At 43.8% G+C, this 26,144-nt stretch overlaps 1 protein-coding gene across 6 annotated transcripts in view; it reads left to right on the top strand.

The window, feature by feature from the left end:
- Positions 1-26,144, top strand: part of FOXN3 (forkhead box N3) — a 186,608-nt gene that overhangs the window by 98,768 nt on the left and 61,696 nt on the right. For all 6 annotated transcript variants that reach the window (XM_021403784.1, XM_021403783.1, XM_021403778.1 and 3 more), the window contains exon 4: positions 16,283-16,347. In XM_021403784.1, the coding sequence (XP_021259459.1) occupies positions 16,283-16,347 (65 nt within the window). The remainder of the gene's footprint in view (positions 1-16,282; positions 16,348-26,144) is intronic.

Genomic DNA, 26,144 nt, shown 5'->3' with positions numbered 1-26,144 from the left:
AGTATTAGTGTTCTCTTTCTGAAGGTAGCAGCCGGTGTCCAGCTCCCTACAGCTGGGGCTGATTTTTGCATTTGTTGTTTACAGCCTCTTTCCCCTTGCTGCTGCTGTCAGGGTTTTTGCTGCTGATTTTGACTTCCCTGATGGCTTTCTGCTGTCTGCTTGGGCTCTATAAATTTTGCAGAGCTCTACACCTCTTAGTACTTTTTTTCTGTAGCTATTTTTATCATGATTTTATTGTATAGCCTTCTGAAATAAATCCTGTTTGAACAGTAATTACAGACTACCTGGAACGCTTCCTAAGATTAGTTTGAAAAACTACGATAATCAGAACAGACTCCTCTGGCATTTGAATTCCAGTGTCTAGAATTTTACATCATTCTAGATTTTAGTCTCTGTTGGTGTTTCTTAAGCTGGAGTATGTGAAATTTGCAAAAACTAATGGCGTAGCAGTGCAGATACTGAAGATCGAGCATTGGGAATTGGTGCCAGCTGGTTGGTTGTGTGGCGTTCAGCTCCTGGTGTACAGAGAAGAGATTTAAACTTAGCAAATAGAGGTTGGTTTGGGTTTCATTTATTTTTATGTTTAATTGGGGTTAGCAGGTGGAGAAGAATATGTAACAAAATAAAGAAATATATTTAAAAATCGAGTTACTTTTAATTATGTAACTTTCCTGAAAAGAGATTTTTTTTCCAGCCAGCTGTCTGATCCATGGCAAAATTCATAGCGGCTCCCCAAGTACTTAAGATTTCTATTAATTGGAGTTCATTCTCTGTATGAAAAATGGTTCTTTGGTTAGCTGTTTTGCATATGAAAGATGAAGACAACCATTTTTTCTCATGAGATTAAAAAAATAAATAAAACAATTAATTAAAATGAAATCATTTTCTAGACTTAGGGGAATTAATAACAAACAAAGCTTCTGGAACAGGCAGCTTTTATTTTCCTACTTGCAAGTGTAGCGTAATGTAAAAGGAAGACTTTATACAAACACATTTATTCCATGGTAGATGAAGAGCCATAATCAGCTGTATTGCTCAAGCGGTGGAGATCTTTCCTTAGCTGCTTTCTTTTGCTGCTTTTGACTTCAGAGGTAGAAATAGCATTGCGGAGATTTAGGGAAAAAGACAATGGAAATTTCTGCTGGAAATGCTATAAGTGGTCTCTGCTTTGGAAAGAAATGGCAGCAAGTTGTATGGATAACGCTGGAACAAGAGGTTTAGGAGCTCACTCTGTGTTGAGTAGCACTGCCAAAAGAAAAAAAAAAAAGCTAATTTGTGCTTCTTTTCAGAGAGCACTGCTGACAAGCTGTTTGGATTTGCTCCTGAGGTAGCCCTCTGGCTAACCCAAGACAACAGAAGCATGCTTATGCTCTGTCCGTAGCACGCTGAGAGAGCATGCAGTGGTGCCCAGGCTGGTTCCTGGGAGCAGCACCTTCTGAGTGCTCAGCAGAATATTACATTCTGTATTTTTTTTTTTCTTTCTTCTTTCTGTGTTTCCTTTTTGTCTTTTTCAAAGTTGTTGTAAGATGCTCTTAGTGCCCTTGCACAGTAGCAAGCTGTCCCTTCAGTTGTGCTGATGATGCTTGTGGAGCCAAGGCATGCATTGGATCCTGGTTGCTTATCTTTTAAAGGATTGGGACTTTTGGAAGAGGGTTGTGGGCTTTCTTAAAACAGTCCTGCATGTGCCGCTGAGCTGTCATCTTCCTGAGACTGGTTAGATGGCCCAGTGCTGTGATAGGAAAATTATGCCTTGTCTCACTCCCAAATGTTTCTGCACAGAAGAGCGTGGAGGCACCATCTAGGTGCATTTTGGCAGGTTAGTGCTCTAAAGCTGCCATAAGGGTTTCCTGACTTCCAGACCCATGTTCTCATGTCACTTCCATGCTATAGAAAAGTTTTTCAGTGCTGGGTAAAGCTGCAGATGGTAAAAGAAGAGCCCTGCCACAACTTGGTGATTCCCTAGCTTTTATGAGCCTGGTGGGATAGGCTGATGTGCGTGGCCACAGTTTAACAACTGCATCTTTGTCTGTACTCAAGTGCAGTGTCAGTAGGACTATTCCTAATCTAATTATTCTCTAACTTAATTCCTTACTAATCCTGGGCTGGCATGGGAGTTGGAACTGCACTGAAGCGGGCAAGCACAACCCAGGAGTCTCCAGGGCTGAGAGGAGGCGGCTGCTGGCATGGGCTGGTGCTGGCTGCTTGTTCACCTCCAGCCAGACAGAGAAGGATGGTCATTTTGGTGAGACAAACAAGTTATCGGAATCCCTCTGTGAAGGCAGGAGCTCAGCTTTCATGGGAATGTCTCCCTGCTGTGTTGCTGTTGTGAATGGACTTTGACACTTGGATGGAAAACTCACTACTGTGAGGAGGAAACAAACACACAGGCTCCGGCCTATCTTGGTCACTGACCAGGTGCAAATAATGAACTTATTAGCTGACTTAATCTCTTAAGGAAATTATTTGAAATCCGTCTGGTGGAGTACTGAGAAGCAGACTCAATAAAATCTCAGAAAATGGGCCGTGGGAAGGAATTTTCTGTTGGCGGAAAGCAGAATTGGATGACCTGAGGAGAGCCTTCCGCCTCCAGTTTCTAACACAGAGGCAAACAGGAGTGAGCGACAGATCCTGTACTCAAGGGCTGCAGATGGCGTTTTCCAGGGATGGGAAATTCAAATGCTCCTGTTCCAGCTGATGTGGAACGCTGTTGCCTCAGCAAGGAGCTGTGCCAGCAGTTGCTTTTTGGTGAGGGATTTTAATGTTCATAGGGCAGGAATGTACAGAAAGATAAGCCTCCTTACACCCCAATCTTACGCTGAAAGCCACTGAGACACCCACTGATCTTGAGCTATGGGCAAATGAAGAAAAATCATTGGGAACTTCAGCATTGTGCTGAAGCTTGCTGTCCATTTGTCTGACTGGAAATAAATCACAAGGTCTTTTTGCATGGTGGTTGCATACCCACATTATCTCCAGAGAATACTTGAAGTAACAGCTTCTGCTTTCTTCCCCAGTCACAGCCAGGTGCTGGCTGCATGTTGAGGAGGGTACCAGGGAGTACACCTTTTTGCACAGAAGCCTCTGGGGCTGTCTTGTTGCACCAGTGGGTTCCCTACATCCAATGAGATCTTGTGTTGTTGTGCCAGCTGCTGTAGGACTCGGCTCCATGCACATGGTGCATCTTTCGGGAAAGTGGGTCGGTTGTGTCTTATCCTTTGCTAAAGTGTTCCTCTCACCATACCTGATTGTAGATGCCTGAGGGCGTGAATTAGTGAATGGGGTTGGAGATGTAGTCTGGCAACTGCATTCCTAATTCCGAGCACTGCTTGGGGGTACGATGGAGGCAGTGTGGGTTCCTCAGATGCATTCCTCGTTGCCCTTCAGCTTCAAGGCAGGACACAGCACCGCATAATATCTCAGTGTCAAAACTCGATGCAGACGCTCTGTGATGTAATTTTGTGAGCTTGAAGAACTTTAGAAGCCTTTGGTTTATGTTTCTTGAATCAAAGCTTAATGCTACCCTTAGGTTTGCTGGAAATGAATATCCACTGGAGGTAGCTTTTTTTGTTTGTTTTTAATGACCTCGTTGGACTGAAGTTTCCAATTTCAGAAAGTGCACTGGTAGCGCTTGGTGAGAGGAGTCTTTGCATCCTTCTAGCACTACCTGCATACACAGTCATTAGCTGAAAAGTAGTAGGCTTGCTTAAGGCTCCTCTTTGCTTACCATTTTTCAGGGATTCATATTTTGAAATATGAATTTCTTATTGCTGTCCTGACCAAACCACACTGCTTGCATCATTGCTGCAGTGCTGGAGGTGCATGCACATTACGTAGCTCCCCATGGCCAGCCCCAAATACCGGCATGCCCAGCCTGCAGATGGTCAGCCAGCCCCAAACAGCAGTGTGCCCAGCCTGCAGATGGCCAGCAAGCTCCTGGAGCTTCTCGAGCAGCACTGGAGTGCTCCTTTGGCTCTGCAGAGCCTTGCAGCGCATGCTGCACTATTTAAAGATGCAATGCTTCCTGATAATTATGAATAGTTACTTTGCAGGAACAGGCTCATTATAGGGGTGCTGAGCCCTGGCCCGCCATCCTTTTCAGCACCTGAACAATGTGGGAGGGAGGGAGGAAGACGTGGCAAGAGGAACTGGAGCGCTGGCACCAATTAGTGCTGAGATTACTGAAAGAGGATTGTGATTTCAAGGCCAAAAAGAGTAGGGAGTGGGTAAAAGGATTTGAAATGAGATTATGGGACCTAAGAGCGCCTTTCTTTTGTTGGAGAAGTAATTCAACAGTTTTGCTCGAGCCAGTGGGACAATCCCGTTTAGTGGCTGAAGTAGGAGATCTGTGTCCTGCTGCTTTTTAAGGTTCTTTAACTAAGTCAATCTCCAGTCGCATTTGTTAGCTCTTCCTGCAAAATCAAAGTGTTTTCAACAAACAAACAACCAGAGGAAAGCTCCTGGCTCATCAGAAGGCCTGTTGTTTCTCAGGAAGCTTATTTGTATTCTTTAGAAGGAGAGCCAAGGAATGGAGGCCAGTTGAACTTCTTTCTTTCCTTTCAGGAAACTTTTTCTGCTGGTTACCATGAGACAGGCACCAGTGCCCTGCCACCCCCTAGCACAGAGCTGAGACCCAGGGCCACTTGCTGTATTGCATCAGCTGCACCTGCAGAGGTGCAGCTCCACTGCCTCCTGTCAGCGTGTCGGTCCCTTTCTCCAGAAGGAAAGGGTGCATGGAACCATACTGTCTTGCTGAAAGCACTCACCATCAACATGAGTTTCTAGGGCTGAAGGCTGGAGCTTTCTTGGAGACAGCAGAAGAAACGGGCTCTTTCCCTTCCCTCTCCATCTCAAAAGAGAATTGTAAAAAGGAGAATTGCAGAGAAGAATTACAGACACAGTTTCATACGAATTTTTTTCTGTTTAGTATATTAAGTGACTGCAAGACTGCGTGCAGTGGTGAATCTTTCTGCCCTTCCCAAGAAGGAAGGTGTTTCTCTTGGGCTGGCTAATTCTCAAACAGTGTGCAGAGATCATGAATTTTTCTGTTGCCATCCTTCTTTTCCTTTTTCACTGGAGCTTCTCAGTATGAAAAACCCAGGTAGGCAGGCTTGAAGGTGCTGCTTTGTGTTCACTGTGCCCACTAGTTTGAGGAGTGTCTCAGAATGAAGTAGTGAGTGCTGCCTTGCTCCTGGGTCCCTGTACTGCTGGGTTTCACACCAGCCCTTGCTTGATGTGCTTTCACAGGCAGATTCTTAAAGCTGTCATCTCACGTGGCGCTGAGGTCAGCAGGCATCATCTTGCCACTCGATTACAGCTCGATTGTGTGTGCAGCACAGTGCTTGCATAAACCTCCTCTTAATTTGTGGGGACTGTTTTTCTCCATACATAAACATCAAAACAAGAATTTCTGCGTATTGTTTGTGGAGGTGAGCTGTTTTCTTGGACTTGTTTGTGTAAAGGCATTTTAATTCTCATCCAAAGCACTAGTTAAATGCTACATTTTGTCCATTTCAGGTTTTGTTCTGCTCTCATACAACCTAGTGAATGTGCCCTGGTGCTTTCTGTCCTCACGGCCTATTCCAGGCACCCTCAAAGAAAAGAGAAGAAGAGGCTGAGGGGCGAACCCACCACTGGAGTTCCCACACAGAAAGCAAGAATGGGGATTGGGGAAGAAACACGAGCTCTCATACTATTGATGGGATTTGTCTAATTGGCTGAATAAGGCTTTAGACGTAAAGTGGTCCCATGCTGAGATGCTAAAGGCTCTATACATTAGCCATAAACTTTCTGAAATAGAAACATTAATAAAACCCAAAAGGTATTCAAGAGAGGATAGATTCAGGCAGAGGTTAGCAATGACAAGAGAGTGGCAAGTCCTCTTACGATGAGTAGGAAAGCAAAAGGGCAAAGGGTCCACTGAGACGACAACAATTTCTGCTCACACTCTGTCACTTCATATTTCTCTGTGACGTAAGATCAAGGCTGAGGGATTTCCCAAAAGGAACTGATGGCTCAGTGTGCTGCACCTGAGCTGAGAGCTGCAGTGCTGCTGGCTGCATCTCATGGCAGGCAGCTGGAGGGTCAGGGCTATGCAGGGATGGGCTTGCTGCTTCCCAGTCCATGCGTGTTTGCTTACAGCTGTTTATGTGTTGGCTGGAAAATTCAGCAGTATGCTGTGTATGACTGAATAGAGGAGACTCGATTATGAATGAAGTCACTACCATGAGAATGAGCTGGAATGGTGTGTGGCAGAGCAGCTTATTCCATTTTTTCCCCATGATTTGTCAGAAGTTAGATTAACATGTGAAGAAAATATTTTTGTTTAATTGGTTGTAGTGAATGGATGCTCTGTAAATTAATTGCATCTTTAATGTTTAAAAGGTTATGTCCCATTCATTTATGACTGATTAGGGTCATTTCACTAGAATGAGCGAGCTTGAGGTCATCTGATATCTGAAAAGCAGAGTTTGTTACTTTCTGTGATTTGCTGCTTTAGAGGGCACGAATGCTATCTGGAGATGTCAGGGCGTCAGTGTCACTTTCTAAACACCAGTGAACCATAATTAATTGTTTCCTGTAATCTAACTCATTGATTTTCTATATTTGAGGTGATCTGAGGAACAGCTTTACTCCAGGGATTAATTACAGAGAGAGAGAGTGAGAGTGCAGATACACTCATGAACATATTTTTGCTAGTTAATACTAATGAGGTTTTTTTTTTTTTTTTGCAACCACGTGGCAGATACTGAGTCATCTGGAAGGAAAATTGCACAGTAGCAGACATAATCCTGTCCATCCTTAAGAGCTTCTTTTGGTGCCCACAGAGATGTTGCTCTTCAGTGGTGAAATACCCCCTTTTTGGGGCTGCCCACAAGAAGGTAGACCCTTCCAGAACATCTTGGCTCACCGAGGGGAAAGCTTGTGATCTCCTTTTCTGCTGTTAAACCAGAGCTGTTGAGCAAGGTGCACAGAGGATCACTAAATTGTCATGCTGGCCTTTTTTTTTTTTTTAACTTTCTTGAGTTTTGTCAGGAGAGAATAAATGGCCTAGACTTTCTAGGCTTTGTGTTTTCCCACAAGATTATTACCAAACTGCTGTCTAAATACACCGTGTGAAAGTGGTAAATTAAGCTACTTGCAGCTTTGTGGCTTTTTTCATGTTTGCAGCATTTTTTTTTTCAGCCTTCCCTACATGAAGTTGCAGCTGATAATGCAAAGATTTAGAAACCAGTATCTCATAGAAATCTATCTGATAGCGCAAGCAATTGCCATGCCCACTTCCATCTTTCCTTATGCAGCCTTTATTTCTCTACCTCTGCTTTGTCTCCTGCAAATGCCAGAGTGAAGAACAGCATTGAAGCCATATCTTACTAGGTCACTTTCAATTTCTATACAAACAAATGAGAAGTAGCCAGCGGAGGAAAGCATAGACCAGATCACCAGATTCCGCTGAAGAAGCTGAGATTTGTTGAAACAGCAGTACTGTAAGACATTTTCTGGAAAAGTAGTCTCCTTCTTGGTAAAGATGCAACTTCATCTGTCATAGGAAGAATTGCTGGCTTAAAAGTAGATGTGTGAGTTGTTGCTATAAATTATGGAAAGGTCAGCTTTTCTTTTCCTTGGTGAGTTTCTTCGTTCATCCAGGTAAAACTATAACTTGAGAAGATTATTACAATGCTGTTAAGTACAGTGTTAGTATTCTCAACAGGCTGAACAGCTGTTCTGAGAGTTAAGAATTAGGGAAAAAGATGCACGCTGAATGTTATTTCCCATTACAGGTGGGAGGTTTATTTTTTGCCAAGATGAAAGTGGCTAAAGATAATTTAAAAACGAGTAAAAATGAAGTCCTCTGAGCATTCGTTTACAGTTAGATTTGCAGAATGTGTGAAATGCATTATTTCATAGCTCTGCTTTGAAAATCTTCAGCAGAAGATACTGGGGGTTGGATGCTGTGATTCTTGCTGCTGCAGAAATAAGTAGAGTGCAGTTGGTTTGGAGGACAAAGTGGGCTAGCAATTGGAGACCTAGGAAGCACAGGTCCTGTACAGGTCCCAGCCAAGGGACGGCAGGGGTGGGGAGCTGGATGACCCTGCTCTGCCCCATCCTACTCAATCCTTGGGGACACATTGTTACCTCTGAGCAATGTTTTCCTTTCTGTGCATGAAATTGGTGTCTCTGCAGCTCTTTGGGTGGGAGGACTGGTTTAGCTGAGGTTTCGACAGTGCTTCTGAATGCAAAAAATACCGTCTTCTGCTCCCACCCAGGCTGTGATGTGGAGCAGCCCCTGTCAGGTGCTGTAGACACGTTGTGACGTGAGTGTTGGTCTGTCCCTTCCGCAGCCCTGAAATAAAGCTCTGGATTCTTCAAACTAAGTGATCACAGGAACGTGGATGAGTGAAACCAGATAAATTTTGATAGTTATTTTTTATGCCTTAGCAGTTCCTTTCTAAAGTTGTGTATCTACAGATAACTTGAAGTTTATTTGTTAAACTTGTGTGCTGATGATAGAAGCACCCTCAAACTGTGTATTCTTTGACTTTTGAGCACTTCTCACATTGTGCAGCACAGTCCTCAGGCAGTTATCTTCTAGGGGATAGGAGAAGCCTGTGACCACTGAATACAGGGCTCTTGTAGCCAATACGCATGAAGAACTACAATCAAAAACTGTAAATGAGGCTCTCTGTATCTGTGAGTACTCGACTTCTGTTTATTATTAATATTATCATCACATTTTCCATGTTTGCCTAACTTTACAGTATGTGCATCGAGCAGTTTGTTGCACAGCCCAATGCCGCACATCACTGCTGCAGAGGAGCGTGCCGTGCTGCGGAGCCTCTGAGCACATTAAGCTTCCCTGGGAAAAATACCCTCAGCATCTGGGGGAGGTTAAGTGTTCCAGGGGAGAGGTTAAACATTCGTTTTGTCCTCTGCTTCTGTAATTCCAGAAGCCAGATTAGTTCTGAATCGTCTGAACCACATTCATTCAAGATTAATGAGAAAGACCAAGTATGGAAAATTTCTGCTGGTAAGCGCCTTGGCTTTGAGAAAGTGATAGAGGGGAGTTCATATTGGCAGCAGTCTGCAGGTCATGCTTGGTTTTGAGTTTTGCTGGTACTTAAATTGATGGAATGAGGAGTCACACCACAGCAGATAAATAAGAATTTCAGCAAGTGGCATGAAACATTTTGTGTGGGGGACTTGAAGGCCTCCTCTTCCTTTTCGCCATCTGTTTCTGTTTTGTTGGAGATCAGATTTGCTCTGGAGTGTCCATGTCTGTATCTTTGTGCATATTCAAGGTGCATCATTGTGTTTAACAAGAACCATGTTCTCACCGATGGATGACAAGCTGTTCCTAGCAGGGATGTGTCTATTGTTTATCTCAGGTCTGACTGATGGACGTGCCGTGGTCACGCCATGGGTGGAAATGTAAGTGGGAGCCTCACACAGAAAGAACTGTGAAATCCAGGCAGGTGTGCCGGCGGAGCTGCTGGAATTCTGCAACTGTAATAAATGGAACACCAGAGTAACAGAAGTAAATTGAGCCATCTCAGGCTGTGTTAAGTTTTGATGGGTTTCAGACTGGGAGAGTGCTTGTATATGGTGCACCTAGCTGGTGGCTCAGTTGCTCTGATGCATCAGGGTTGTCCAAAGCCTTGTTAGAATTTTTAGCATTAACTCTGAATAGACTCTGTATATCAAATAGAAAATTAAGGTGTTCTTCCCCCTCACTTGTTTTGCATCAGACAAAGCTTGTAATCAGAAAACCAGAGTGCTCCATTTCTGGTTTTGTAGAATAGAAAAGGGACAGACTTCTCCCCACTGACCAGGTTACCGTTTGATGCAGCTGCAATCCAGAGGAGGCCAGGCCTGCAGTGGTCTCAAGGTCACTGGCTGTCTGCAGTCGGGATCACCTGGGCTTCGTGGGACCAGCCCACCGTGCCTGCATGAGCTGTTGCAGGCGTGTTTTGTAGCATGGGCAGCTGTGTGCAGTTCTCAAGTTTCCCAGACGACTGCCACCGGCATTTCATCCAGTGATAAATAGCCTAGGAGCCAGGTAATAACAGCTGTGGATTAAGGAGAAAGACAGCCCTACAGTATGTGAAGTGACCTGCAGTGTTTTTCCTTACTTGAAAATGAGGAAAGCAGGGGAAAATAACAACCAGTCCTCTAGTAGAAATGTGCTATCTTGCTCCTTTTTTAGCTGCATGTACTTCAAAAGACTTTTTCCTCATCTAACGTGCTGTTACTTAACAGTTCTTTATTCCTCCCAGAGGTATGTGGACTATGTGGGTAAGGATGTATTTCTGCTCTTCCCAAAAGAAGAAAAATAAAACTGGGGAAGAAAGAAGCGACTTGCCTGGAGTCACAGCATGATTCAGAAGTAGAGGCAGGATGAGAATTTGAGGCCGATAGCCGGCATCTCCTGATTCCTGCTGGAGACAAATCTGTTTTAAGTGAAAGTAATGTGGGATGGTTGTTTCCCCATGAATTTCTAAATATATATGGACTTTTTCCTATTCTAGTGTTCAGCCTAGAATTAGAATGTTCTCACAATAAATATGTTAAAACACTTAAACACAGGTTATTAGTGGCAAGTTTCTATTTGTCCTTCCATGTCATACTTCAGATAGCCATATATTTGAAACAACTCTATAAATATAAGGATTTTTTTTTAATTTCTTTAAAGAAAAATTATTCCGTTGTTGTCCACGAATACATACTCAATTCTTTGGAAGGACTGAAATTCTTGCTGAAGGCTACGGGGCCTCACCAGGGCACAAGAAGGCTTCATATATGACTTCAGCAGTGAGAACAGTCCCTTAAGCACCACAGCCGAGTCATTGATGGACTCCAAAGACCACATAGCCGTGTTTTTCTTGAGAACAGGCATCACCCCTTTTATCCCACATCTAAAAAATATGAGATTTTTTTTTTATTCCTTTTTTCCTTCCCTCCTTGTTTGCTTACTTACTTACTTTAAGTGAAGACAGTGACAGGAGAATGGCTTTGGCTATTTGAGGAATGCAAAGATCTAGCCAACTTTCCACTTTATCCTTCACAAAGTAACATTAAATTTTATTTTCAGGTGTTTCATCTGTGAATAGCTTTCCTGTGCAACTTTTCTTTTGTCTTTAATAAAAATTTAGATGTAATCCCTCTGGCAGTCCTGACATATAGAAAACTCATTTAGAGTGCGCAAGAGATCAGAATCTTTATTATTCGCTTGCAAATGTGTTAGGCACCTTGGGGGAACCAGGAGAGGCTCCATCCAGGAGCTGAAAGTCTCCATGCCGCCTGTCGCCGTGACTGAGAGATACCGAGAGACAACAAAAGCCTGAAGTGCAGAGAGAAGAGGAGCATTACCAGAATATTAGATCAGTCTTCATAAATTAGAAACTAGTATTGTGAATTCATAAATCTTCTTAAGAATAATGTAGTGTCAGTTACGGAAAATCTGAGAGGATAGAGTAATGGGTTTGTATTTTTAAATTCTCTAAAGTAATCAGATTTCATTAAAATCAGGAAATACCTTAATAGGTCCCTTCCAGTTATTTTTTATGTATTGTCATTAGCCCAGTTTGGCAGAGTTTTTTTTTCCCTTCGATTTGAGAGGAAGCTTGCTTGACTGTTGCTAGGCGATAGCTAATTGTGATATTAACTGCCAGCGAGCTGCTGGCAGGGATTGTGTGGGTTTTTTCCTTGTTAACAAAACGTGGTGTTAGAGGTGCAGCAGTATATAAATGCTCCCCTATTGCTCAAAATTTGTGAGTGGCAAATGCTTCAGTGTAGCTGCAGTGCAGCCAGATGCACAGCACCGAGGCCTCCCTGCAGCGCTGGGCAGGTACCAGCTCCTGGAAGCTACAGCCCAGCATGGACAGTCAGGCTGGGCAGAATGCTGAGTGAGATTTGGCAATAGTGCAGGGACTGAAGAGCTGAGGAGCACTGGAGGCCGCCTGGCAGCATATGAGGGCTGCACCTCTCCACTCTCCCATTGCCCGCTGGACAACCCAGGTTGTGTGGCCTGAAGAAGTGCTGCTCATCTTGAAGCACTGAAGGGTACTGTATTCCCAGAAAAATATTCTGCTGAAATGTTTGTCTCGGTTATCTCCTCATCCAAAGCTGACTTCTCAAGAAGTGGTACAAATCAGATCCTTGCGGCTTGGCTGGGTGTCCATCAGCACCTTCTGGCTGCAAGCTGAGTCCAGCTCACGTCTGGAGCTGAACATGCATTCCGAGAGCAACGTTCCCTGCTGCCGATGATGCAAGGTTTCATGGACTCCAGCCAGACAGGAACACCTATTGCTATTTTGAATGTAAGAATGATTGCAAGATGCTCTACTGGTTGCTTTGACAAGGCAGCTCACTCTTCCCAGGTTTGATGCCCTCCTTGGTGTCCTCTTCAGCTTGCTGGTTGTCAGAAGTGCAGGTGAATCTGCAGTGAGGAATTTAGCTGTGGAATGGGTTGGTGATGAAGGCTCTGCAGCAATACCTTCACTCCTGGGAGATGAGGTTCCACTGCCATGTTGAATGCGCTGCCAGCCCTGGACAAGGGGCGGCCGTGAGCTGGTGTTCTCCCATCTCTCCTCAGGTGTCACTGTGCTGGTCAGGACGGGGAGAGTTGCATTTCTTCCTGCCACAGCTTTTCACAAAGCTGCTGCCTTGGCTTGGGTATAGAGATGCTTCAGTTGCTCATCATCTTTGCAGGATGTTTGCTGGGCGCACTGTTTGGTTACCCTTTCTGTGCCCTCCCTCCGCCTCCCGTTGTGCTCCAGGCAGGCCAGGAGCGCATGCACTGCTCTCCATTTGCTGCCTCTGTGTTTTCGTCAGCCCTTAATTGTGGTGTGCAGTCCCACACAATTGAGTTTGTTTGGAGTTTTCAGTTGTTTGGGGTTTTAAAGTCTTATTAATCTGGCCTTTCTGACAAAGAAGCCTGTGAGAGGTTTTGGCATGGTTGTGAAATGCTGCAACTGTGAAAGAGAATTCGTACTCCAGCTTTATTTTTTGTTTTAGTGCTTGGCTTTAGGATCTGCAGTCCCCTTGCTCTAATGTGAATTCCAGAAGACAAAGAATATACATTTCCTTTTTTAAGTCACTCAAATTTTGCACACCTTTGAATGATCTCATAAATGTGTGCCTGCATTTGTTAGTGGAAGTAAGGGGCTTGTGCACGGGGTGACTTCTGTGTGCCTGAGAGTGGCCAGGCAGCTTCCAGCAAAGCCATGCCCAAATCATGGAATGTTTCAGGTTTCAGCAAAGCAGCATTTTCTGATGGAAAAGCTTTCCCTCACAGCATCCCTGCTGCCCTCCTGTCTCAGGCAGCTTCCCGTGCCAGGCCCAGCAGCACTGAGGGTTCCTGCTGGTCAGGTCTCCAGAGGAAGAGCTGCCTCCAGCAGAAATCCAGGCCCACTTGTCACTGTAGGCAGTTGCAGCAAATTGGTGCCTCTGCAACAAATCCTGCTGCACTCTAGGGTATTCCTTTGGCTGAGGGTATGCTTCAAGTGACCGTGTTTTCTACAAATCAAACCAATGGTCCTTGACAGGTAACTGTTGGGGTTTTCATATACCCTCTTGTCCATAAACTGTGCTAATTAGTGTTCTGTCAAGATGTTCATTTGCAATTTCAGCTCTTTGCTATTGATCCAAGCCCCAGAAAAGCACACTGTGCTTGTCTGTTGCTGGGAGGTTAAGTTGGTCCAAACCCACACAGGTCACAGGTCTTCCTGCAGCAATGCAGTTCAAACCAGTAGCCACCTTTCTTCACTAGTTGTGTGGGGATGGATTGGAAATGAAATTTGACTTCAGTTGGTGTGTTTAGTTCATCAGGTTGGAGAAAAACTCCGCTGTTAGTAATGCCAACTGCATAAGCATTAATCTTACAGCACATATTGATTACAAATGGAAGTTTATAAAGCAGGTTTCATATTTTTATGTTATAGCAGAAGCAGTCACGGTTCTCCAGTCTCTTACGGACTGAAGTGAAGAAACAATTCATTTGGAAAAATGCCTGGGATGGATCCAATGTTTTTTTTATTGTAGATGATCTTTAGAAGAATGAAGGTTTTGAAATGGTTTCTTAATCTGAAACAGGGAGAAGCAGCTTATGAACACTTTAAAGTGAGAGATAGCCTAACTCTTATTTCTCAGCTTGAAATATGTTTTAATAATTAATGCCATCTGCGACTTCATAGGCAAAAGTTTGGGAATAGAAAGATGATTTCTCCAGCACTGATCAGGGGTAGCTGAACTCAAGCAAAGCCCCACAAACACAGGAGTTAGTTGTTTGAAAGGCTCAACCAGTCACTGCCAATGTTATTTACGTGCTTGAATTCTTTAGCTTCCTTTCCTGGGAAGGCAGAGTTAATTTTCTCAGTTTGCGGGTTTGTGCTGAATCAGACTGGAGTTTTTTTTACAAGAGCCTTGGGCCTTCAAATTGGAAAATAAGATAAATCACTATTGCTTTGTTTCTTTGGTGGAGACATTTTGTCTATTCAAATATATGGTTTCCCTTCTCCTCTTTAACCCACTCCCACCCACTCAGAAGCACGCAGCAGCCTGGGTTTCTGCCACTGCTCCAGTTCTCAGCTCCACCAACACTGTTTGGATTTGAAGATGCATGGAGGTGCAGCACTGCGAGTCCTCATTCCTGAGGCAGCAGCAGGTGAAGTAAGGGGGGTGCAGGAAGGGGAGCACGTTGGGTGCAGTCAGAGGGCTGCTCCGCCACTTCTCACTCGCAACCTGTTGGCTCCTGCCCCGCACATTACCCTGGACTCGCCGTGATACAAAGCATCAAGCCTGTTCGCAGGAGCACGAACACTCTCAGCAGCCCTTGACCTTCATGTGAGCTGAGGAGCTGCACTTGAGGAGCTGGCGCTCGCTATAGGAAATGCAAACAATCAGTTATATTAAGCCCTGTGAAGTGAGTGTGTGCATTCAGACGAGTGCACCCCCCAGTGCACTCTAGCACTTCTGAATGTAGGCCTACTTAACTTCTTTTTGGTCATTTCAATCTCTCTCTCTGTGTCTCTGAACTCTGCTTTTTGTTCAGGAGTATTGAAGGCTTTTATTACTCCTGTAATTGCCACGGATCCTTTTATGGACTGTGTTTTAACACTTTATTGAAATAAGCCACGCGCTGAAGTTTTTATATGTTAGCACGAGAGTCTCTGCAGAATGATTGCAAAAATAGCGGGTTTCTTTTCAATGTATGGCATTTTATCAAAACTTTGCTCATTCCGTAAATGCAATAGACAGCATCTGCTTTCCATTTTGTTGCATTGTAGTGGTAGACAAAGGTAACAGCAGAAATGGCGCGTGGGGCTTTCCAAAGGGCAAGGGGGATTACCTGCAAAGGCAGAGTTGCCTTATATTGATCTTAGTGAAGGGTATTTAGTCTCTTTGCTTTTAATTTCTGCTAGAATTTGGGAGCAGGGCAATTCTCGTTGTGTACTTCAGTGATAGTAACTTCAGTAAAAGCTTTGTGTAGTAAAATGCATATGATTGTCTTCAAGCTTGGAGTGCTTATTTGGAAGCTTGTTTCCTGACCATTGGGGAGGTCCGAGGAAGCCTGTCTCTTCCACCTGCCTCAGCAATGCTGTAACACCTTTCCTATGATTTTAGCTATTTCTCCTAGGCGTAGCCTGGGGCTTTCCTGGGGCACTGAGCTTGGCAGAAGGAGGATGGGCTGTCAGACAGATCTGCTTGGTTAGGGAAGGAGAAAAGTGGCCTTTTCTGTCTGGGAAGTTTTCTGTTCAGCTGTGGGTTCTTGCTTTATTTTCATGGGGCCAGGAGTGCCGTGAAAGCCCATGGCTGGATCTGCTGCTGCTGGGCAGTGTCAGGGCTGGTTGGGGAACATGAAACACAGGGATGTGGGCTGTGTGGCTCTGGTCAGGGCCTCCTACCGATCTCTGGACCCTGAGCTCCCTGCGTTTTAGTGGATGGCATTGAAAGAAAGCATAGAATTTGCTGTACTGAGAATTTGGGAAAAAATTGAAAAAATTCTGAACTTATTTTTTTTAATTATTATTTATTCCAAATAGCCTTTTTCTTTCTTCCTCTAAGTGAGAGTGTGGGTGTGTGCTGTGCTGAGTTCTTCTTATGAAGAGAATGCATCTTGAATAAAATTAACCTATTTTTAAAGAGAAATTTTAGACTCTTGCTTGAAGGCAAAAATGCCATGAAGTTGCATTCGCTGTAAAAACAAAATGGAATTCATATAAATAGTAACTTATAATTATTTAATGTGAATGAGATTTTCTTTACACTTATTTCTTATTACCTTTAGCACATCAGGTCCACCCATTTGGCCAGGAAGCACCTTTTTCAAGAGAAATGGAGCTCTTCTGCAAGGTAGGTGATGGATGCTACATCTTGGAGTAACTGTTCTACTTAACCTATACCTCTGCTTGCAAACTGGACAGTTCTTAAAATATTCATTGGGCAACAAGTAACCAACTGTTTTTGTTTCCTTTAATCTGTTTCCTTTACTGCGCGTCTGGTGTCTTGAAAATGATGATTCACTGCATAAAGTGAGTGTGGTCTATAAAAGTTGCTGCTTTGTTTCTTTCCTCGGATTATTAATTTGTTTACAGTATATTATGGCAAAGGTGTGTTTTTTTGTGTGTGGTTTTGTTTTTTTTTTTTACCTTTGTGCGGAATAGGGAATGCCCAGAATGAAATGTTCCAGTAACACCACTTAAAGCTGTGTGGATGAAGCAAGGCTGTTCTGTGTGAGATGTAATTTCTTTTACCCCCTAATTGTGCTATATCTAAAGGTACTCAAAGATTGGTAGCAGAGCCGTAGTGGATTAACAGTAACAGAGTATTTCTCTCCAGAAAGCTACCGTGTGTAAGGGTGCTTCTCTTTGCAGAGGAATTTGAAATATCTTATTTAGATGGACAATATTATTACTCACTGCGAAGTGTGTTTATAATTCTGCTGCTAAGCCCATGGAACTACCATCATTCTTAAGAGAAGCGTCTTGAGAGCACAGAAGGCTGCTACCCCAGACTCTGTACATTTGTGTATGCTGCAGAAGTAACTTAGGCTGTTAAAGAAGATTTTATGGTCTTCGCTAGCAGCTGTCCATGAAGTGTCTTAATTCTGTGTTTATTCACATGGTGCCAAGAGTTTTATGGCTTTTTTTTTTGTGGCAGAAATTGCTGTGTAATGTCCTCCAAACATTTATCCAAGTTACCTAGAATGAGGCCTTACTCACAACTAGGCCCACAGGTGAATAATTGGCAGGCAGCACTGCTCACCTTCTGCACACCAACCTAGTCCAACATCTGTAGTTCACCTGAGAATATTTTTTCAACTTGCACGTATTTAAGACTTTGCATCATTCTGTTATCTAATACTAATGCTGAGATTTGTTCATATGTATTCTAAATACATTAAGGCATTTGGATTATTTCTTAACAGTATAAATTGTAGAGCCTGGCAGCCTTTGAATTTAATTTCAGTAGGGTAGATCTGCTGTCTTTGCAGTCTTGGAATTCTGTTGTTGATTCCTTTTTAAAGAAAAAAAGAAACTATTGTGAATAGATGGGCTTGATTCATTTGTTCAGCTGTTCTGGTTTTAAACGTCTACCTGCACGTATATGGTTTTTGTGATTTCAATTCTTAAAATGTAAGCTGCTTTATCAAGTTTGTATGGCTGTGTTTTACTTCTTCATATGATGCAAGATGTCCAGGAGCTAAGTACAGCTATTTTTGAAGTCCTTGCTGCCTCAGTTGTTGCTCAGAACCTTCTGCCAATAAAAAAAGTGTGCTGTTCTCCACTCTCTTCTTCTCTGCTCTTCCCTGTCTCTCCAAATAAGAGGTAAACAATAAAAAAAATCCTCATATTAAAGAAATAGAGAAGAAGAGAGAGAGGACTGCTTTTTCAAGCAACTAACCTCAAGACCTGGGAGCAAGTGGGCATCCTGTGTTGCTGTTACAAGTGGAAAAGCCAGCCAATTTGAACTCTCATATACATGATCCAGCAATGAGACTGGAAGGATGAGAGTGTGAAGATAAAACTTCTGAAAGTTATCTTTTAGCACTTGGTTTTGATTGTAAAACAGCAAAATAACAAAGTCTTTCCTTTTTTCTTTCTTTTGTTTTTCCCAACGATGAGGGCATCCATGCATGGGCTTCAGCAGGTTGCATGGGAATAGTACATCCACCTCTTTGCTGCTTTTATCTTCTCCACAAGACTTGTGTAGAGGAATGCTGTCTCTGCAGGGAGGTTGGAGGTGAAGGTGTGGACAGTTTTTTGAAGTCCCACCTTACTTGGCCATCTTATGTCTCTTCTGCCAATGTTTATATCCAGCTTAATTCAAATGAAGGAATTAAATACTGACTTACATACCAGTTTCATGTTATATCACTGCTGTTTGATTGGCAAAAGCTTAGGTAACAAATGGATTTTGAAGTATTTTTACTTGATAAATATTTTACTACATCTGAAAAGAACGTTCAGTGAGTGTTACAGAAAATAATACAGAATAATTCTGAAATTTTAGTAAAGGTAAATGTGCACTTGTCATACCACATTTCTTCTGAGTTGTTAAAGATAATGCTCTTTTTGGTTTGGGGAGTGAAGAGAAAACAATTCTACAATGTAAGCAGTATTTTTTTAGCCAAGGAAGACTAGCAGGTGCTCCTGGTTTCCATTTGTTGTATACTCAACCTGTTTGTCAAAGTAAACTCAATCATTGTGAAAGATTTAACGTACCTCTCCAAAGATAAAGAGAAACCAGTTATCTGTGTATCTCAAAACAGCAAATGAGGAGAAAGGGATGCTAAAACTCGTAGCAATTCTGTGTCCATAATGTCTTTGATGTGAGCAGGATTAATGCTCTGTTTCTTTCTGTCTTTCCATGTACATTGCTGAATAATTTTGAACACATCTCCCAAAATATATATGCTGTGTTCATTTTGACTATAATTTTATTGGATATGAAATAACTACCTCAGTTTCTTTTATGAGGATCATGGTACTGTGGTTCCTAGCATTAACTTTCATATTAAAACAAATGATGAGTGTCCAGGTCTGGGGCCCCCAATACAAGAAAGACAGGTAGCTGTTGGAGAGGGTCCAGAGGAGGGCCACAAAGATGGTCAGAGGGCTGGAGCACCTCCTTTACAAAGACAGGCTGAGGGAGCTGGGCTTGTTCAGCCTGGAGAAGAGAAGGATGTGGAGTGACTTCATTACAGCCCTCCAGTACCTGAAAGGAGCCTACAAACAGGAGGGGAGTCAACTCTTTACAAGGGTAGATAATGGCAGGACAAGGGGAAATGGTTTTAGGTTGGAGGAAAGATTTAGGCTGGATATCAGGGGGAAGTTCTTTACCAAGAGAGTAACTGATGAGGTGCTGGAACAGGCTGCCCAGAGAGGTTGTGGATGCCCCGTCCCTGGAGGTGTACAAGGCCAGGTTGGATGGGGCCCTGGTCAGCTTGGTCTAGTATTAGATGTGGAGGTTGGCAGCCCTGCTTGCAACAGGGGGATTGGAGTTTGATGATCCTTGAGGTCCCTTCCAACCCAAGCCATTCTATGATTCTATGAAATGATAAATCTGCTGTTGAGTAAGTTACTGGCGCTATTGCAAATGTTGAGCTCCTTCTACTAGGTGAGAATTGCACCTTATATGCTTTTCTCTTTGATTTTCTCATGAAACGCCATGCAACACATAACATAGGTAGGACACCAGCCGTACCAGGTTCTCCTCTCAGAACTGATTTATACATCCAAGGAGTCTGCTGCATTCTAGCCTTCAGGATTCCCAAGACAAAGAAATACACCATTTTGCTCTTACAGCTTTACCTATCCTACAAAGGAATTTGTAACTCATTATTATACATATTGCGTAGTTTGTTTCAAAATATAGCTTAATTTTTTTTCATCTTCTTTATTGATAACCTCTGTTCCCATTGTTTTTTTCCCATTTTCTGCTGTCTTCACATATCTCTTTTTATTTCATAAAATGTATGGCACAAGAAAAGCCTTTAATGTGGATGTGTACTAAACTCTTCAGGAATTTGTGCTGGGAGATAGGTGCGGTTGTATTCTCATTAATTTCAAGGCCTTGAAACTAATGTATTGTGTTCAGATAAGATCTGTTTTGTTTCCTCTGCATGGGTCTTGAGTTTTAAGCTCAGGATATCGCCTTGAGGATGCAGTTGTTCATAAATCAATTGCAATAATAAATCTATTTTGTTCTCAATGTATCTAACGTTCTCCCAGAATAAATTAAAAGTACATCTTTAACATAACTTTTAGCAGCAGTCATACATGAATTTCAGCTGTGGGAGTGCCACCTGTAAGAAGATGTATCTGGTCTGTGGAGGGCTTTTGTTTGTTTCTTAAAGATAAAACTTTCATCTTGGAAAAAAAAAAACACTTGGAACTCACTGGTCTTTGTTTTATTTGCTGTTACACTGAAACTAAATGCAACGTATTACTGTGTCTTCTTGTATCAAATTTATTCTGTACTGAGTTTCAAGGAAGTGTCCAGAGATGGTTCCTGTGGGTATAATTACAGCTGTCAGGAAAACAGGACGCTGTGCTTTGAAAGCAGAGGTCTGTGGATGCAGTTCCTATCCTGCTGAGGACTGAAGCAGGAGTGTGAGAGCTGCAGAAGCTGCCCTGGGAGATGCAGGAGCCCCATGGCTGTTCAGCGCACTGGCTGCACAGTGTCCTCCCTGTGCTTTAAGGCAAGTGTATGCCTGCCAGTCTTAATGCAATTCTTGGGTCTTGTGTTTCTGGCCAAAGCGCAGCAGAAGCAGACCCTTGCAATAGCAGGGTGAGTGATTCTTCATTTCCTAGCAAAAGGAAGTGACCATGGGTCATCCGCACGCTGTTCATGAGGCTGAAGGCCGAGATGGCTCTTCTTAGTGTGACTGGGTCACCACCTGGGAGCACTGCTTCCAGCAGTTCTGGTCAGCTGCAGGCACAGCCATGATCTCCCCATACAGTCTGCTTATGGTGGTTTCTCCACTCGCTTTGCTGATGAGCAGTGCCGTTTAATTCTGCTGCATGTGGATGCGACATCAAAGTCATGTGCTGTTATTCCAGAGATGTGAAAAATGTTTCTTCCAGAGCTCAGCTTGCATCTGCACAGGATTGCTGCATTCAGTGAGTTGCCGTCCTTTCAGTGAGCTTTCCTTTAGTGAATCCTTTTTAATTAGAAAGGGGAAAAAATGATCAGCAAAAATCCTCTCCCATTTGCCGAGCATGAGAGGGGAAGAGTGAGGAGTCATACGTGGCTTCTGGTCTCACCTGGCTGGGGGAGCCCCAGAAAGAAGCAGCTGTCTTCCCTGGAACTCACACACCGCTTTGCTAGCTGTGTGCCACCAGCTGTGAGAACAGGCATCTTCATTCACCAGAACAGAGCAAGCGATATGCTCTCACACAGGAATGGCTCAGCTCCTCTGGGAAAGTGTTTTATACCTCCATCTCTGGCTCATGGTTCCACCAATGTGTGCATGAACAGCCTTGGTCTAGCTGCCCCTGCTGTAGCTGGAGATGATGGGCACTGCCTGTGGCAAGCTGTTGAAGGAGGGAGATGGAACACATCTCCCAGCAAGTATCATCAGGAGCAGTAGGAGACAGCAACTGGAATTTTTTTGCCGAGTGGGCGTGGAAATTCTGGGCACTGCTGCTGCAGGCAAGAGTATTGACCCTTGATTCCCTCAATTGAAGATGGTGACTTCCACGTTTTAATGTACTGGCATAACATGAGACTTTCAGGAGATGGCCAAAGCGTGGTAATATTTGAGAGAGCAAAAAAACCTGTATCTCTTATTTAGAAAGTTTATTTGTTCAAAATGTGTGTAGACTGGTCCTTAGAAGACTTACATAAGAGATGAGGAGCCCACTCATTCATGAACACATCTGCACATTCATACAGAGATGTTTCCCTTCTTTAGTATGCATGAGAATCCTTGACTTGAGCAAACTGCCCATTTAATCCATCGTCCAGTGAGTGAATCATTGTGAGAAATAAGAGAGCAGATTTGGGACTTCACATTTCCAAGTATTGGCTATTAATAGAAGCACTTACTGAGGTGGAAGTAAGCCAGTGGGAGGAGGGAGAAGGGTGCAACTGTTCCTGGTTTCCCTTATAAAGGCTAAATTAGAATTGCCTGCTCTTATAAATCAAGATGTTCAGCCTGCTTTTTGTGTTAGTAGTGACACAGCAGGAAATATATAACAGAAGTAGGATCAGTTTCTCTGGAGAAGTGCTGCCAATAGCAGGTACTCAGTCTTTTCTCTGGAGAGGCCTGGGGGGATGTGCTCTCAGTACCTTTAAGATGGAAGCTGGCAACAGGGCTGCAAGAAGCCTGTGTTCTCTCTCTAATACCATGAAAAATTGGGGTCCGTTGCTCAGCATCCACCAGCAAATGCCACAGGGACCATGGGCTTCTTTGTAGAGGTGGAAATTCAGTTCACCTGTTCTTCCTGTTGCATGAGCAGGGCAGGTGCAATCTGAGGCAGCGGGGAGAGGTGCAGAGGAGAGAAATGTTTTCTTCTGCTACCTGGATGTGCAAAGGAAAACTAACAAGGCAAGGTAGCATTTCTATTACAAATATTTTAACGTTGATAGCACGTAAATGTAATGATGACCATGAGAAGAGAGGCCTGCAGAACTATAAAAGGGATGCAAAGCAGTCCATTTCAAGTGTTCTCATGTATAATACACCTTGGGCAAGATCCTTATGCTCAAGTCTAACTGAACATTCATTTTCTAATGCGTATTTGGGAGTCTCGTATTTCCCAGCAATCTGAGTACTTCTGAGTGGGGTTGTAATTCATTTGTTTCCTGGTAAATGATGGTGGTAACAACAGTGCTTTGCACTGGCCACAGCTGTCAGTCTACAAACAGTGGCTCTGTATCTTGTTTTGATGCTTCACTAATGGGAGAACCTTTAGCAGCAGGGAACTTAACCTTTTAGAACAACATTGCTGGTTGTTAGCTTTTGCAGGGTGTTTTTTTTCTCTTGAAGTTCCATTGGGCTCCTTACTTTTACTGATATGTCTGGAAATTGGCTCTTAACTCCATAAATGACTGTTTTGTGGAGACTGGGGTTTCGAGTATCCAGCTGTGTTTAGCAGTGTACTGCCTTAATCAGGAAAGCGCCAAACTTGGTGGCTTCACCATGTTTTCTCTTCAAATTTTTCTTCTCTGAGCACCTGTCCCCACCCTCCTTTCAGCTGTGGTATCTGTAAATGCTCTGCATTTGCTGACGTCTTGGCTTTGGTCAGCCCATTGAATTAACGGCAAAGCTACTATCTTGTTACAGTAAATCAGTTTTCATTCACAGTGCATAATTATTTAAATCAGTTTCCCCCCTGCCAAGTGAAGGGGACCTGACAGCTTCTTCAGGAGTTCCCTTTCAGGAAGATGATTCACATGCTGCCTCCGTGGAGACAGAATATTTGAATAATTTATTTATTATTAGCATTCAGTGTGTTTGCAGTGGTATTACCAAAGAAGTAAAATGAAGTCGGAGGGGTTGTACAGCACATCCCAAAGGGAGTAATTTGAACAGCAGAGCTCGCCTTTGTTTGAGAAAGTGGGTAAAGCCCTGGCTAGGCTGCTGGAGTCCTGAGGGTGCTGGCAGGGACTCGTGTTTGTGTGCGGGTTTGGAAACACTGTGTGCATTCAGTAGACAGTAGCAGCCACATACAGCATTTTGAAGTGATCCTTACAGAAACAGTCATTTTGTCATGACATTTTTATCTGTGTTCTGTGTAGTGCACTTGTAAACAGGGTGCTATGCATTAGGTGTACAGCGTGTAGATAGTCTTTTTATTCTTATTTTTCTACTTAAGTGTGTAATACAGTGGCCAAAGCTGTGATTTAGTAATTGCCTTAAGTGTGGCTGTGTTAACATGGTTGTCAGAGCCATGACGAGGAAAGCATGGCAGCTGCCTGCTTGTGTTCCCCATGCACAGGACTCCCGAGCCACCTTTGGCTTTGAAGTTGAAGAGCAGAAAGGCTGAAGTGCAGCAGACAGGTCTTGTTCATGTTAGCTCACGTTGCAGAGTATGCCAAGATAAGTTTAAGTCCCACTCCGTTGAAACTCGGTGACTTGCCTTTTAGATCTGCACAGACATTTCTGCTATCTTTGCAGATAAGTTTGTGTATTTTGCAACAGTCCCTCGGAGTGACTTTGAAGTTCCTGCTCCTGGGTGACTCGGGACAGAGTTTACTGCCTTTGTTTACTTTCCCTGACAACTGGAGGGTGTGGGTGCCTGCTGCAGGCCGGCCGTGCTGCCATGCATGGGCACAGAGGTATGGCTGCCCTGCCTCCAGCGGGAGCGGCAGCAGTAAAACAGCACTTGGAAGTACACACAGGAGGGAGGAGTAACTGCTGCTACAAGTCCCTGCAGCCTGGCCTGGCCGCTCCAGTTAATAGTGTGGGGTAGGAGAGGTTCCCCAAAGCCTGGAGGGGAGGCGGGAGGGGCTGCTCCTTGCCCAGATCAGTGCTGAGCTCATCTGCAGGTAGCAGCTCTCCAGGGACACGGCTAAATGACTGAGCTGATCTTAGCAAGCTCCTGCTCAGTGCCCTTCTCCTTGCCAGCCTGTATACTCTAGTGCTCCCCATTTCCCACCAGGAGCTGCTCCCTGCTCAGAGCTTGAGGCTCACATGCCCGTGCCCAGCATTTCTGCATGCCAGGGGCACGGAGAGCATCTCCCAGGGGCTGCTGGTAATGACAGGCCCAGTGGCCTGGTCCCCACAGACACAGACAAGTCTGGCAGCAGCGTGTGTCAAACTTGTCCTATCAATGACATGTGGGGCTAGCCCACCTCCAGCTAGACTGGGTTGGAGCAGGAGAGGTCGGTGGCCCACATCAGGGACGTGGCCTAGTGCTGGCTTTACAGCAGCAGTGCTCTGAGCAGGTCATGGTTAGAAACGAGCAGTAGGATGCGTGCAGTAACATGGGACATGGTACAGTATGTAAAGATTTCCAGAACTGTAAAATTACTGTGATTGTTGCCATCAGGATCTTTGGGCTGATGAGCTGGAGCATATGCTCCATGCTGAGAGCCTGCTACTGTTTGGCATTCCTACACTGAAGGTGGCTTGTATTAGAAGTAATCTTGGCTTTCGTAACTGTAGATTCTGTTCGAGAGTACAGCCACAAGAGAGGCATGCGTCTGTGCCTTACGTGGAGATGACTAAAATAAGAACAGTTTTGCAATTGTGTCACTGAGCAGTTCTGGTGGTGTGTAGTTTGCTGTGAACAAGGAAAGCTGTTGTCAAGTTGGGCTGTTCCTTGACAGCATGTCAGGTTTCTGGAGATACAGCTACACTGAGAGAATTAAAAGAAGAACTCTTGGAATTTTTAAGAAGCTCTTGTGCTAGGACTGTCTTGTGCCATGGGCAGTTAGACATCCCTTTGCAGACAGAGGCTTCCCAACCAGTGAACAGAAGAAAGTTATGGGAAAAGCAGCAACGGTGGTCAAATCTAAGAGATGTTTGTGTCTTGTGTTTTTTGTGTTAGTGGTGTCTGTGGTTAACATAGGCAATAATTGTTCCTTTCCAACTTGTGAAGAATTTCTGCCTGCTGGTCTGAGCTGACTGCGGTACTGCTGGTTGAAGATTGGTAGGTTTTTGGTTCCATAAAAGGCATTTCTTAGGCATCAACAAGAAATGGTAAATTAATGGAAATTGCATATTGCTAGGTGAGCTTAATGTTATTTGAACACTAGAGAAAACTAGGGAGTATCTTAAAGTGGAAGGGTGGTTCACAGTATGCACATTTCATGTTGTGTGTTATTTAAGCTAAATGTGGAAAAAACAGTTGGTTTCGGATATTGGAATAAAACTTAACCGCTAGAAGTTCTTCAGTTGTACACTTGAGAGTATGCAGAGCTCTGGGATCGCTGAAGTTCGTTCTCACGCATCGCTTTATATTGCTGTCATTTATAGCAGACTTGAAACTGATGTGAGTCTTCTAGAGAGAAGGAGGCGGGTTTTTTCCCTTTATTAGTAGAAGTACAGCGTATTCAGGAACCCAAGAAACAAATCTGAGACTCCTTTTGGGGTAAGTAATCCTTTACACTATCCTTGTCAGTCTGCTTGAAGTGCACCTGCTGGGGCAGTAGGCTGGAAACATGAGCCTGCAGTAGATACAACACTTCTTCCTGCC

Source organism: Numida meleagris, chromosome 6 (assembly GCF_002078875.1).
Source record: "Numida meleagris isolate 19003 breed g44 Domestic line chromosome 6, NumMel1.0, whole genome shotgun sequence".
NCBI lineage: Eukaryota > Metazoa > Chordata > Aves > Galliformes > Numididae > Numida > Numida meleagris.
Note: the sequence above shows the minus strand (reverse complement) of the source record. Positions and strands in the feature narration are given on the sequence as shown.